This window comes from Micromys minutus (genome assembly GCF_963924665.1).
Source record: "Micromys minutus genome assembly, chromosome: 6".
In the NCBI taxonomy this organism is placed as follows: domain Eukaryota; kingdom Metazoa; phylum Chordata; class Mammalia; order Rodentia; family Muridae; genus Micromys; species Micromys minutus.
This window is the reverse complement of record NC_137975.1, coordinates 56,186,990-56,202,543: the sequence shown is the minus strand read 5'-3', so window position 1 is coordinate 56,202,543 and position 15,554 is coordinate 56,186,990. Positions and strand designations below refer to the sequence as shown.

The window sequence follows — 15,554 nt, the reverse complement described above, 5'->3', positions numbered from 1 at the left end:
GTATTATCATGCATGTTGATATTTTCTTTTTCCCCCATCATATGCTCAATTACTTTAGATCATCGCATATTACAAGTTGCTCCCATATTAAATATTTAGACTGAAAAAACGTTTTCTCTGACAAATACTAACAGACAGCTTCAAGGATGTAATATTCTTGATATTTTAGAAGTTTTATGTGCACTCAGCTCCTCAGAGTGGGGTTACAGTGTCAAAAATCTAACATGCTTATTCATCTCCTGATGGTATCTGGGTTTTTTAAAAAATATACACAAAGTCTAATCTTTGCCTTGTGACTTTCTTCCAATTCCCATTAACATGCAAAGCCTTTGCAGAAGGGGCGCCATTTCTTTTACAGAGTTCTTGAAACCCAACTCCCAGCTTTGAGCAAGCCTTAAGATCTGAGCCCTGGCACTAGGCACTACTCACCTTCTGCCTTCCCACTACCCTTCTTCCTGCTGTTGTGAAGAGGCAGCACTTCCAAGGACGTGATGCCCGACCTCTCCAGGATGTCCACCTCCACAGTGAGCCGCCCCACCAGCTGCTGTGGGCGCACGCTGATGGTGTGCTCATATTTCCCCAGCCTCCTCTGCAGAAGTTCTTCATAGCTGAGGAGGAAAGCAGCTTTGTCCTTGCTGGGAATCACTAGAGAAGCTCTGAACACACCAGTCCCCTTCTCCCTGTTAGGAAGCAAGACATGGACCACAGTTAAGCTTAGGGGAGGGAAAGCCTGCTCCTCAGGACCTGTGCTGTACTTACTAGGGAGACTCTTGGGTGGAGCCAAATAAGAACTCTAAGAAAAGGAAAATGAGAGCTCTCGGTGGAGAGGGCTTGTCCAAAGAGCAGAAAGATCTAGGCTCAGGTCCATCATCATAAAAAAAAGAAAAGAGAAATAGAAATAAAATTTAATTTCCGGAAGAAGTATAGGTCTGATCTAAACTGCCCACCCCCCCACAGACTCCTACGTTGGGCATTTGGTCACCAGGGAATGACAGTGTTTGGAGGAGTCTTGGAACCTCTGAGCTCAGCTGAAGAAAATAGGTCACCAGCAAAAGGTCTCTGGAGGGTAGCTCAGCCCAGTTCTCGGGTAGGTTTCTCTTCTCCTGGAGCTGCCGCCTAGGGAGCCCCACCAGACTCCCACTGCACATTCTGAGCAGCTCCCATTGCTGTGCCTTCCTCATGTGGTGGATGATAATCTCTGAAACCATGAGACAAAAGTAAATCCTTCCCCTCTTCAATTGCTTCTGTAAGGTTTGCTTGCATCCTACCAAGGGCCAAGGAATATTAAGTACGAGAATTAAATGTCTGGCATCCTTAGCTCTCCCCAAGACAGATGCAAGGTTTTGATAAAGAGATCAGTTAGGAGTCGAGCTACCAGAAGAGTCAGCTTGGTCAAGATGTGAATAGCATTAGAGGTGTGGTCAGGAAAATGCTTGTATTTTACGTAATTCTAAAACTGGTATTACATTACTTTTTTTTGCACCTTGGTGATTGTGTTTATCAGGAAATAAAATCAGTATGACTGTGAAAGTTATAAATATACCACCCACTGCAATGTTTGCAGGACTGGGGGGGCAGGCTGTCTGGGGGTGCAGGCTGTCTGGGGGTGCAGGCTGTCTGGGGGTGCAGGCTGTCTGGTTTGGAGCGTCAGAACACTAACAGTGGTTAGGAGATTCAAGATCATTCTCGGAAAACTTTGTGCTGGGGGTGAGAGGAAGCATCCATTTAAAGAAGAACTCTACAGCTCAGAGCATTCTGGAAGACGCTTCAGGAAAGAAGAGATTCAAACTGTCCAGAGGAATCTCAGCAGAATTCAGCTCTGATTTCAGGATACATCAGAAAAGGAATGACGAAGGGGACCAGACAGGGGAGACCATTCCAGTCCACAACACAAACGGATCACTGAGATACCTGGCTCGCTTTACTCCTTCCCAAACTGGAAAGAGATACAAATATTGAGTCAGAAAAGTTTAACTCCATACCAGGCAGAGATGAAGTGCAAAGGAACTGACATCAAAACCCATTGAAGCAAAAACTTCAGAACATCTGATGGAGGAACCATGGGCAGAATGGTATTAGACTGTATTCATTAGGAAACAAGATCTGATTACCCAAGACATTGGAGGAATAACTCGAAATTCAAAAGGGAAGGCTTTTTCTTTTAATCTTAAATCCCACACATAGCCAAAATATCAATCCAGGCCTCAGAAAGCCTGGCCGGCAATCACCTGCGCTGAGAAAGTTAATTCCGAATATACTTTCCACAAAGGTGAAGACCATTAAGGAGGAGGAAGTCCTAGAACCAAAGAAATAACAAAGCCAACTCAGAACCAAAGGGAGATTTCAAAGTAAACGTTTTACAGCAAAACAACAAAGAAAAAGCAGTAAATTGTAGGGACAGACCCCAGCCACGTTCTCATAGCTGTAAAATCAGAATTTCGCCTGATCTTCCACTTAGTGGCTGACACTGGCCTGGTATCCAGTGTGGTTGGTTGGATGCCATTTCACAAGAAGCTCAGTTATAGCTCCTCATTTGGTTATCATTTCAAACAAACTATGTGTCTCGGTAGATGTTACCAGGCACAAAATTAATTTTTATCTCCTAAGAATCAAGAAAAGCAATTAAAACTCCAGGACTTATGATCCAACTAAATTAAACAGTGCCATCATTTTGAACAATTCTGATTAAGACAGCTTGGAACACAGCTGTGGTTCAGCAAAGTGAGACTTTGATAACTTGTTGACCAAAGAGATGGCATGCAGAGACACTATACAGCATCCCACCAAACAGAGACGGCGCCTGAGGATTGTGGGAACGGGGAGGGGAGAGGATAGAGAAAAGTTCAATGAGGAATTGTTTGAACAGACTCAAAGCAAGCAGAGCTGTGTGCAAAACCAGCAATGTCACCTTTGCTAGAATGCTTCAAGGTCCTGTGTCCTTGGTAACTGTGACATTGGGTAACATATAGAGTGGCTTGTCCTTATCTGGCACTCTGGGTTGGTTTGCTTTTCAGAATCAGAATGTAGCCAAGATTCAAATCTTCAAAGAAGAAGGGGCTTCTCCATTCTCACTGATGGCATTTCTGACCACCAAGTCCTGTGATCTTTGAGAACTAGTTTCCCCAATCCATGGCCTTTTATCAGATTTACAAATATCTAACCTTTCTGTCCAGATATTAAAAGGACTTATCTGCAAAGGGAAAAGAAACCTTCCAATGGGAGTAGTAGAGGCAGAAATAAATCCTTGTGTACTATATAAAACCAATCAACATCAATATTACAAAGGAATTCTGGGACTGAAAAGATGGTTCAGTAGGTAAAGTGCTTGCTGAAAAAAACTCAAGGACCTGACTTCAAGTCCGTAGCATGGACAGAGGGACCAGATAATGTCACGCTCACCTGTAATTCTAGCATGGGATTGGAGAGACAGGAGTCTCCTTGTGTGTGATCACTGGCTAGCTGATCTAGACAGAACAGCAACCTTCAGGTCCAGTGAGAAATCCCTTCCCAAAAAACTAAGGTGGGGGGAGGTAGAGGAGTGTACCTGAAATCAGGCTCTGGACTTTGCACACTCACTCACAGGTGAGTGCACACAAACACATGCCCCCTCCGCTCACCAATAAATGTGTGCATACACACCTGTGCACATACATAAGATCATAGGCTACTTATTCGTTTAGAAAAATTCAACAAAAGTCATCTTTGGCTAGATTGTATATATTAATAATTCTAACTGCAAACATAAGTTATGTATAACAAGCAATGCATATAATAATTATGGAAAGGCAGGGTAGAGAGTGGAAAAGAGTATTACCATTTATGGTCAGGGAAATAGCCTAGGCTAGTCTACTGGTAGTGAAGGAAATGACATAAAGTTTAGGCTTTAAGAAGAAAGTATTATACATTTTCTTCACAGCAGAGAGAGACTGGAGATAATGTTTTATTCTTTTCAACAAATCAAAAAACATCATAGAGTTAGGGAGGTAACCATAAAGGCAACTGCACAATTTTTTAATAATAGATATTCTAGAAAGCAAGAGGGAGGCATAAGTACAGTAAACCTTTCTTATTATTAGAAGCGCTTGCATCTGTATATTAATTACTTTGGTTAAAATGAAAAACATTTGGAGAAAAGGACAGATAAGCAAAAAGGTAAAGGATGTGGAACTTTATTTAACTGGATTCTCCATGCCCGATTAACCACTACTTACTCATTCTCGTCCGTGGTTCTGTTCCTTTTTGCTTTTACACTATCACGGCTCTTCCTTTCTTTCTCTGTAATTTCACTCTGATACACGTTGTCTCCTATAAGCCTAAAACAGAATACACAGCAGTGTTACCAGCTCCATGATGAACTCCAGCACTGACCTTAGAGCCATGACAACTAAAGAAAAAAAATGGATGTGCCTCCTCTCCTGGGTATTCAGGCAGAATGCATTCCGGACTCATCACCAACCTTGAAGCACACATTTCTTTTAAGAGCGATTTTCATCGAAACCAAAGGGCAACACTCTGACCTAGGATACCTCCATAATTCAGAGGAGTAAACCCCAAGATCTCAAACTCCCATGGAAACTCTGCAGCTTGTACCTTTCCCACAGCAAAAATGAAACACAAAATATCTACCATGGTTATAACTCTTTACCTCTTGGACCAGAATAAGAAGAAATAGATTTGATAGTATTCTGAAAGTTTTATACTGTCTCACTGTTTAGGTCTCAAATTAATCCTAGCTATTTCCCTGAACTCCCTTCCAAAGGAGTTCTTCTTGACAAGTATGACAGTGATAATTATCACACTAGCCCTCAGGAGGCTGGGCAAGAGGAATGATGGGTTCAAAGCTTGTCTGGTCCACATAATAAGACTTCATCTTAAAAAACACAAAAGTCTGGCTCAATCATTGTACCAAAGTGTTCACTGCTGTCCAGAATGATCTCATTTACTAATTCATTTATTTAATTATTGACTGTTTTTCTTTTGCTAAAATTTCTGGAGCAGAGCAATATTCTTCATCATACCAATCCCTTCAAAGGGTGCCTATCCTAGAGTGGACATGAAGAGTGGAGAGAAGAAAAGAAAGACAAGGGGGGAGGAAAGCAAAGATGGAAAAGAAAGAATAAAGATGAGGAGAGAGGAGAAGGGAGGAGGGAAGGGAGGGAGGGAAGGAAGGGAGGAGGGAAGGGAGGGAGGGAAGGGAGAAAGGAGGGAAGGGGGGAAGAGAAGGGAGGGAGGAGGGAAGGTAGGAAGGAGGGAAGGGAGGAAGAAAAGGGAGGGAGGGAAGGGAAGAAGGGAGAAGAGAAAAGGAAAGGAAAGAGGGGAGGGAGAAAGGATGGTAGAAAAGTCAAAAAGGAAGAAAAGGAACCAGGAAACTAGGGAGGGAGAGGAAGGAAGATAAGGGAGGCGAGAGAGGAAGGAGAGCAGGCAGGCACCTTCTGCTTCTTAGACCACCTATAAGACATATTCTCAGTTAATGGACAGCACCCCTGGCACCCTCTCAGGTTCCCCCTGACTGTCTACAGACAACTGTCTCTCACCCATGGCATCACTTACATGGTGAAGTTGGTGATAAAAGCCGATTCTGGAATCTGCATCTGGAACTCAGCGTCCTGGTCTTCAGAAGCTCTGTTGAGCATTCTGCAGGACACCGTGGTGAAGGCATAGCGGGAAATGATGGTAGACTTCACCGAAAACTCCGCCATCAGGGGCTTGGTTTTCTGTAGAAGTTAAAACACACACTCTTCTCAGTGATACATGAAAATGGGTCCAAACACTTGAGGCTGTGAGTTTTTTCCCACATGGGAAACAATCTCCAGCTTGAGAACTTTGGCATATGAGTCCTGTGCGACCTATGGATCTTTAATTCTTCATCTTAATCCATTTCACTCTTAAAAACAACTTTTACTGAATAATCAATTCACAATGTAAAACCAACTCTTCAACACTAACTTTTATAAGAGAACAAGATGGTATTCAATTTCCAAACAAACAACAACAACAAAACCTCAAACCATTAATTAGATAGCCTTGTAAATTGTCCAAAGTTTAAAAGTATGCAATATTCATTAATTCTGCTACAAACTTTTAAGTTACAACACAGGACCACTCTGTTGATCACACCCAGCTTCAGAATGTGCCCACCCAAGTGCTCGGTTCACATTTATTTCCCTGTTCATTCAGAGAAAACTGTAGTCAAGGGCTTCCCCACCTGGTTCACAGCTCCATGACTATAAATTAGTCTTTATATAAATTAATAGCAAAGTCAAGAGACTATCAAGAAATTCATAACCAAAGAAAAAGAAAACTTAAGTCTGTACTAATGACATTTATCACGAAAGCTTCTTTCAGGAAGTATATTTGTTTATTCTGTGTGCATATTTGTGTTGGAAAGCCTACTATCAGACACATGGAGGTCAGAGGATAACTTGCAAAAGTTGGCTTTCTGCTTCCATCATGTGGGTCCCAGGGTTTGGACTTGTGTAAAGAGGCTTGGAGAAAAGTCCCATCATCTTCTCTGCCATCTTCTTCTACGGGCAGTAGCAGGAGGGACAATTTAAGAACTCAGTAAAACTGTTCCCTGCTTTGTTTTTGTTTTTCCTAGCTACATCTGGTAACAGCTGGTAGTAGAAGTCCTAAAAAGGAAGAAAGACTTCAGGAGGAAATTCACCCCTAACCTTGATCCTCTGACTCCAGGAACTGGGTGAGCAGCTGACAGGGTTATGGCTTGATTGTAGGCCCCCCACAATCACAATAGTCAGATTGGAGATCTGACTATTGAAGTCTTAACCCCCAGTGTGATGCTCAGCCGGATGTGGTTGCTCTTGACAACAGAAAGTCCAAGTTCCGAGTGTACCAGGACTCAGTTTTTGTTTGGTGTTGCTCCCATTTCAGCCTGTGAATAGCCAAGTTTGTGATGTGTGTATGTGTGTATAGCATTGGGTGTGTGTGTGTGTGTGTGTGTGTGTGTGTGTGTGTGTGTGTGCAGACAGAGAGAGAGAGAGAGAGAGAGAGAGAGAGAGAGAGAGACAGATAGACAGATAGACAGAGAGTTCTAGTACCTCTTCTTACAAAAACCTTCCATTCTCACCACCTTATTTAACCATTCTTACCTGTCAAGGCCACCAAATTGTGACATTTTATTATGACTATTCAAGCATACAGACAAGACAGTGACCCCATGTGATCTTGGACCTGCCATTGAAAACATCTCATTCTCACTTTATAGATAGATGGTGGCAGCAAGTGACAGTCGGTGATGGTACACATTGGTGATCACCCTCCAGACACAGAGATGGGACTTGGACCCACACCTGCCACCATCACGTGAGGTCTCCTGGCCATCTGGAAAGGTTTCACCTCTCATGTGCTCATGTCCCAGATGAGCTCCCTCTGGACAAATTATACTTTCTTCTGTGAAAATTACCTGGACAATTCAACCTTCAGCCACTTAGTTTCTTTACAAACCTGGAATAGTTTCCCAAATGCACACGGATTTGTCACATGTTCGTAAGGAGCTACTGCCAGGGCTTCCATCACTCAAAATCATCGGAACAAGGAAAGAAAACTCAAGAGATGCTTTCTTTAGATGATGTGTTCACCAAATGGACATGCATTATGAGTCTAAGTGAGGCAGCTCTGAGGGGAAAGATACTCTGACAGTAAGGTGCCAAGGATTATCACAATGTCAAGTCACACAACAAAACTCAAGGAAGAGATGTATTCGGCAGGGGTGGGGAAGGGGGGGAGGACCCAGGACGGTTGCTATCTTCAGCAAGAAGACAGGTCTTATATAAAATTTCTTGCGGGGTGGTAAGGAGGGAGGTTTCCAGGGCAGAGATTTCCACGGTGAGGATTGGTGGGATTTAAATCCAGACTTTGGGATTTCTTTTTACTCTGTAGAGCCAAGGGGCTGGGTGCAGCCCTTAGGGCAATTAGAGTGTTCTCTGGGTGAAACCTCTGTGGGGGCCAGAGGTCCTCAGGGGAGGAACCTGGCCACTTGGTTGCCTCCTGGTGCTTAGAGTAACTGCAAAGGGAATATATTCAAATTCCCACAGAAGGGTGGGCAACAGGATCTGAGCCAAGCTCACTATCAGGGAAAAAAAACTCGGGCCTCTGCTGTGCTCCATGAAAGGTCGGCAAGCAAGACTCAGCTTTTTGTCAGTTATGGGGGAAGGGGCAAATTCTGGTCTTTAGTGACTGGAGAAACAAAACTGACAACTTAATGGGACCATATGAAGGATACTGTGTGTCTCTCTGAGACAGCTGGAAGACATAAGCTGGACTTGAAGTTTTGCTAAGTAATCATCAAGTTTGGGGGAGGGGAAAGGGCGGGATGAAGCATATTTGAATTTTTTTTTTATTAATTTACTTGAAGAAAAAGTCTGCAGTTTGGTCCAAGGAGGAGTTGTTTTTTAACTGTGGTGCCGTAGGTAGGTGCTTCCTTATAACCTCAGCACCTGGAAGATGGTATTTGGAGGACCAGGGGCTAAAGTTAACGATGGGAGGGGGCAGAAAAGGGAGAGGGAGGGGTCAGAGAGACAGAGTGGGCTAAGTTTGAGCATCTCAGAGTTACATGGTTAAGGTAGTTTACAGGAGCACGTATGTATTTGATTACTGCTTGTATAAAAGGCATGAGCCAGATGCCCCTGAAAGTATGCAGGAAAAGAAGAAGGCCTTGGTATGGAAGGTAACTGACCAATGAGAGGCATAAACCAGGGGCTTGGCTCCTCCATTCTCTTTGTTAACTGAACAATGTAATTATGCTCACTCAAAAATAAATATAATTAAAATTTTTATAATTACAACAGAAAACAATTAGTGAAATCCAGTGAGACTTTTGCAGAATCCCAGTGGGACTTCATTCTATCTGCTATTTGAGGGAAATCAATGTTTGTAGGAGATGCACTTCAATGTGTTAAAAGTCAATTTGGCCAATAACATGTTTCAGTGTTCCTCATACTAAAAATAACTGAGTAAAAATAATTTTAATGCCAATTCTGAAAGTGGGATCCTCTAGCCAGTGGTATCATTAAAAAACTTATCAAAAAGGCAAGTTCTCTTCGCTCCAACCCCAGAGAACCAGGAGCTCAGATCAGTCTGTCTTAACGAGCTGCCTACACTACGAGCAGTCATGTTCTAGAAGCCTTAAAGTAACTTACAGTGTGAACCGAGATGGCTTGAATAAGCCACTGGAAACACATACACTTCTGAGATCCATGGAGCCTAACAGGAAGCTAAAAGTGAGGAGCGCAGGCTTGCAGTTTAAGAAATCTTGCCTCAACTCGGACACAATCGTATTGCACAGTGTACTCGAGGATGAACTACTGTTTCTCCCCTAAAGTCATTTGGATCCAAAAGACATTTCAGATGGAGTGCAATAAAATGTCCCTGCTAAATGACCTTATTAAGAATCTCTAGTACATTTTATAAGAATGAAAATCAGGCTGGGGAGAGATGCCGAGGGGGTGGTCTCAACAGTACGACAGCCCATCAGGTTCATGGAACTTTAAATCTATGTCTCAGCGTCTTTCAAAGCAAGAAGAACCCTAAAGGAAATCAAGAACTGAGATGAACCTGTGTTGTTGCAGGGAACAGGTTTTCTTACTAAATTAAACATGTTTAAGTATGTTGTTTTCTCTCCTAATCTGAAGGCATGGACGAAAGTTGTTGGCAGCTGTGCTCTTGAGAATTTGTGCAAAACCTAAAAGATCCTATAGCACACAGTTCTGCTCGGATTCCCAGGACTACATGAGGAAGTAAAAGGGAATCTGAAAAATCAAACTAGTACTGTGAACTGGGGTTGTGTTTTGTTTTGTATTTAATGGCTCTACTTGATATTTAAACTGTATCTCAAGAACTTTTCGACTTGGGGACTCACTGGCTAAGAGTGCTTAGCGCTCTTCCAGAGGACCCCGGTTTGATTCTCAGCCCCACATCAGGCATCAAACAACCTGGAAAGAACTCCATGGGGATCTGAGGCCTCTGAGCACTGATCTGAGCACTCTGATTGGCACACATGGACTTTAAAAGAAACAACAATTTTTAAAATTTGAGGAAATCTCAGGGCCTGACAGATGGCTCAGGAGTTAAGAACACTGCTTGCTCTTCAAGAGGATCCAGGTTCAACTCCCAACCATCACATGGCAGCTCACAACCATGTTATTCCAGCTCCAGGGGATGCAATGTCTTTTTCTGTCTACCTCCGACACTGAGTGTGTGCAGGGTACAAAGACATGCGTGCAGATAAAATATCCATGTGTGTAAATACTGAAAAAACATTTTAACTATCAAGGCTCATGTACATGGCTAAAACTCTAGATTATACCAAATATAAATGACAAGGGTCTTCCTTCCACCTTGAATGTATAGCTTTGTTCCCTAATTGCTTAAGTTTGGAGTATACTCTCCCACAAATGGGTACAGTACTCATGTGCTGATTTCCTTTGGTTAGCCTTGCTTTGGTTTTTTTTTTTTTTTTTTTTTTTTTGTTTTGTTTTGTTTTGTTTTTTTTTTTTCTAGCAATGTAGTAGTTCACCCATCTTTATCTACAAATACCTATTATCTCGAGCAACAGAGCAAACCAGTCTAAGTCTTGGTAACTAACGATTGTGTCTCTTCACAAGCTTTCTGTAGACCAAGGGTCCTGATAAACTTGGCTGAAAAGTCTGGCTCCTTCACAATCAAATGCAGAATGGAACTAGAAGTAATTCAGAGTTGGCCCATACCTTCCTGTTTTGTGTTGACCCAACAGCAACCCAACGCATGTTAATTCACAGCCTTATCAGAGTCTGTAGGAGCCAGAGACTTCACTAATGACGGGATGGAAACTAGACCCTGTTATGTGCGCTAACTTCCAAAATCGTATAGCTAGCTGGGCAATTTGAAATGCTGAGGCAAGGGAGTTGCAATGTCAAGGCCATCTGGAATAATTAATGAGATTTTAATCTTAAAATTAAAAGGTATAGAGAAATTGGAGCTATGGCTCAGTGGTAAAAATACAGGCTTGAGATAAGTACCACAAACAAACAAACAAACAAACAAACAAAATGCATAGTATTTTTTTACTATCCTATCCTGTTGACCAAAACAATCACACAAGCATCCCCACTTTCCATGGACAAGAACACATGCATCATCTCAGCAGGAGAAATGGGGAGTCAAAGAGCCACATCATCTTTGGAAAAGGCTCCTGAACAAAAAAATCTGCCTCTGGTTTTGGTAGTTGCATAGCATTCCACTTTATGAGTGCAGTGCACTTTAATGAGCAAGTTCAATGCTGTATGTCAATCCTTTGTTTAATCCCATTGTATTTCAAACTCCCTTCAGATCCCTCTGTCCTTCGATTCAACTATAGGGATGGGTAATCTGCGGTAGGTAGACCACCCACTCCAGTACATGAATGCTTATTGAACACAGCCACACATCTGTTCATTTAAAGATCATCTAAGGATGCTTTGGCTTTAATACAGCAGAACAGAGGAGTAATATTGCTGTAATAGAGAACTTAATTATCTACTATCTGTTTACATATATGCTGCTGGTCCTGGTGTCTACTATTAAACAATTTAACTGGATACTAGCTATTCAAACACCTTTACTGATTAATGTGTTTTAGGAGATCTTCAATTACTTTATTCATAATTGTTTTAAATAGTCAAGTTTGGAAGATATTTAGTAATGATTGAGAATTTGGGGAGCATCTCTGTCTGGCATCTGAATATGAGACTGTAAATTACCAGCAGAGTTGAAGGCTGTCTCTTCTGATCTATCTCTCAGACCACAGCTATCTTCTAGGGTAACCCTGACCTTACCAATCTCAGATGCCTCATTAGCTGTGAGGCTGCCAGTACCCAAGTTTCCATGTATTTTTAGCATGTTTTTCTTATTCCAAACCTACTTCACTCATTTAGTTTGCTCTAGATTAAAAATGGCTGCCATTTGTTTCTCCTTGTATTTAGAGGAGTGATGTCAGTAACAAGGTAGAAGCAGCCTTATGTTTGTCAATAGGGGAGCTGATACACAAAAAGGGATATAAGACACAATATAACCTATGCACCCTGAAAAAGGAAGGCCATCCTGCCATGCCCTCCAATAAGAGTAACTCTTGAAGCCATAATCCTACTTAAAAATACTAGACACAGAAAGACAAGTACTGTATGAAGCTACCTACTTACAGAGGCAATGAACATCAGAGTTCACCATAACCAGCAAAGAAAGAAACTCAGGTTTATTAATGGTATAGAGTTTCCATTTAGCAAAGCATTTCTGGTGATAGATACAATGCTAATTGATACACCTAATGACAATGAACTATAGTCTGAAAAAGAATGATGTGATGGTTTGCACATGCTTGAGCCCAGGGAGTGGCACTATTAGAAGTTGTGGCCCTGTTGGAGTAGGTGTGGCACTGTGGGTGTAGATTTTAAGACTCTCATCCTAGCTGACTTGAAGCCAGTCTTCTGGTGACCTTCAGATGAAGATATAGAACTCTCAGCTCCTCCTACACTATGCCTACCTGGACACTGCCATGTTCCCACCTTGATAATAATGGACTGAACCTCTGAACCTAATTAAATGTTGTCCTTACAAGAGTTGCTTTGATCATGGTGTCTGTTCACAGCAGTAAACCCCTAACTAAGACAGATGGCATCATTATACCCATGTTACCACCACAACAAAAATTAAAGGGTCATTGAGTTGCTACGGGTCTTAAAGTACAGACCAGCACAGTCCACTGCTCAAGGTGATCTCCTTGCTTATTTTCTTTAGGGTAAATGATATAAATGTCGGTACAATAGTCAGGAAGACAGATATGAAAATGAATGAGATCAATTATCAGTTTGTGCTTCACTGGTTACATGTACCACTGAAATAAATGGCACAAACTCATTCTGGAATGTGGACAGACACACAGTGCCTCCTGAATGGCATCGTTGGCTTCACTGTATGGCTAATGAACCTCTGCCAACAAAAATATCACTCATTCACAAATCCTCTTGAGCAAACAATAAATTCAACAAGAGTGGCACTCCACAGTAGTACACACCTAATTCTACCACTAGAAAGGAGAGTCAAGAAGGGGTCCCACTTTCAACCCCTTATCAGTAGAGACAAGGAAGACCAGCTTCAGCACATAATACAGGATGGTGTGTGGAATTACACTTTTAATTCGACCCACGAGTATCTGTTTCTCCTTCCATGGTGAGATGAAGTTTCATTTCTGGTTGAGTCTGGACCTTGGCAGTTTGCATCATCTACAGAAGGTACTGAAAGTTGTTCTTGAGAACTACAAGGTTAGGCCATAGCAAAGCCTAGTTTTTATCTAGATATCCTGAAACATTTCTTTCTAACTTCTGCAGTTACTAGGAATTGCCCTGCTACTGAGGCTACACACAGACATCAGAGTTCACAGAGCAAGCTCCAACCATCCTTGCTAAACTCAGTGTTGGGGAAAACCGTTCTGAACCATGTCGGCTCCTCTACTAGACAAATATCTGAGTGACTTCTGTCTACAGAGCATGATAATCTCTGCCCTAATCCCTGCCTCTGACATCATGCAAGATGGCTGCTGATCTAAGCTGCTGAGCTGTGCACCAGGGTTTTTATACAGCAGTAGAAGACAGAAGTGCCTCTAACATGTCTTTAGCATTTGAGTTTGCTCTTTAGTATAGTTTCATCTTAAGTAGAATTTAGTCACATCTTCTTTTATATTTCAAACTACGTGCTGTTCAACATTTACAGGGAGGTTTTTGGTGAGAGGTTCTGTAAACTAGACTTCTAAATCAAAACTCCCTTGAGGAACTGGGAAGTCAGTAAAGTGTTTGCCACATAAGTATAAGGAGCCAAGTTCAGAATCCCTACCACCCACTTAAAAAGCAAGGGAGGGTGCTATACATCTATAATCCCAGCGCTGGGGAAGTGGATTTAGTAAAATCCTTGGAGATCCCTGGCCAGCAAGTCTAATCAAATTGATGAGCTCCATGTTCACTGAGAGAAATTGCCTCAAAAACAAGGTAGAGAGCAATTGAGAATGGCTAAAGATACTCAGCGGTGACCTCTGTCCTCCTCGAGCACATGGACACAAATGCACACACACACACACACACACACACACACACACACAGAGAGAGAGAGAGAGAGAAAGAGAGAGAGAGACACACACACACACACACACACACATCTATATGTACACACATACTCCACCGCACACTGAAATCCCCTTGAGATCTCTTCTACAAAGGTCAATGGTACAAATTATAAAGACAAGGTATGAAAGGAAAGATGCTCTCAACCTGGGTCTTTCTTTGTCATTTATCCTGTGACTTTACCACATCATTAGCTCATGATGACCTTCAGAAGCCCTGATTCCCAATCCTGGGCCTCTCCTTAAAGGATTCTCTGGACAGCCCTCCTGCACATAGCCTTCACATTGACATTTGATAGACAGCCAAGGAAACTCCCACAGTATAATAAAAATTATATTTATTATAAAGCCCCCAAATAAATATAATAAATATAGCTTGGCCTTTGCTGCTTACTCAGGAGGTAGTTGTGACAGTTACTGGTCCTCTAATAAATTGCAAACTCTGAAGACATTGAACAGAATCTATTTCCATATTGTTGCTGCAGTTACTCATTGTTGACAAAAGCTCTCACCAACTTTTCATATAAGTCTTTCGCTTAAAAGTTTGGTACTTGCCCTTGGACACAGGCTTATCAAATACATAACTTAAACAGAACTTTCTAACCCTCTAAATAAAATGTATCTCCTTGTGGTAGACATTTCTGGTACAGTGTATTTTCCAAATAATTAAAAAGTTTGATCCTTTGGTGCATGTAATACAGTATTAACATAATACTGTGTTGGCTGATTCTTGATTTTGAGATAAGAAATAATTTCATTGAGTTTTAAATGTTCAGAAACTATTGACAATTGGCTGCTGCTAGAGGAGAGTCAGTTTTCTTTGAGGGTAACCCCTGCTAGCTCGACCACAGTGGAAGCCACATGTCCAAGAGCAGATGAGTAACAAAAATCTGACTTGATGGATTTAGAAGAAGAAGTGAAAAAGAGAAGGAGAAGAGGAAGAAGATGCCACAAACTTGTTTGGGTGGATCTGGGAGGAGTTGAGGGAGAGAGGATGAATAGGATCCAAACTACATTGTGTGAAATTCTCAAAGAAAATATTTTCAATTGCTAAAAAACTATGTAATGAACAAAAATTGCTTTTAAAATGCAATAAAATGAAATTGTGTTTTGAGAGATAGCATAGCAGTTAAGAACACTTGCTGTTCTTCCAAAACCTTGTTTGGTTCCCAGAATTTATTTACTTGGCAGCTTACAACCACCTGTAACTCCAGTCCCAAGAGATCCTACATCTTCTCTTTAGGCATCAAGAGCACCCACATATGCATACATTCTCTCTCTCTCTCTCTCTCTCTCTCTCTCTCTCTCTCTCTCTCTCTCTCTCTCTCTCTCTCTCTCTCTCTTCCTCCCTCCCTCCCCCTCACCCCAGTAAATAAAGGACCATGAGAAATCAGCACTAGAGAGATGGCTTACT

General features: G+C 41.9%; 1 protein-coding gene across 1 annotated transcript in view; it reads right to left on the bottom strand.

Moving 5' to 3' along the window:
• The window catches only part of ITIH5 (inter-alpha-trypsin inhibitor heavy chain 5), a 97,347-nt gene that overhangs the window by 66,580 nt on the left and 15,213 nt on the right, over window positions 1-15,554 (bottom strand). The window contains exons 3-5 of the mRNA XM_080918249.1: window positions 5,551-5,714; window positions 4,212-4,313; window positions 430-680 (exon numbers count right to left, since the gene is read on the bottom strand). Coding sequence (XP_080774375.1) covers window positions 430-680; window positions 4,212-4,313; window positions 5,551-5,714 — 517 coding nt within the window. The remainder of the gene's footprint in view (window positions 1-429; window positions 681-4,211; window positions 4,314-5,550; window positions 5,715-15,554) is intronic.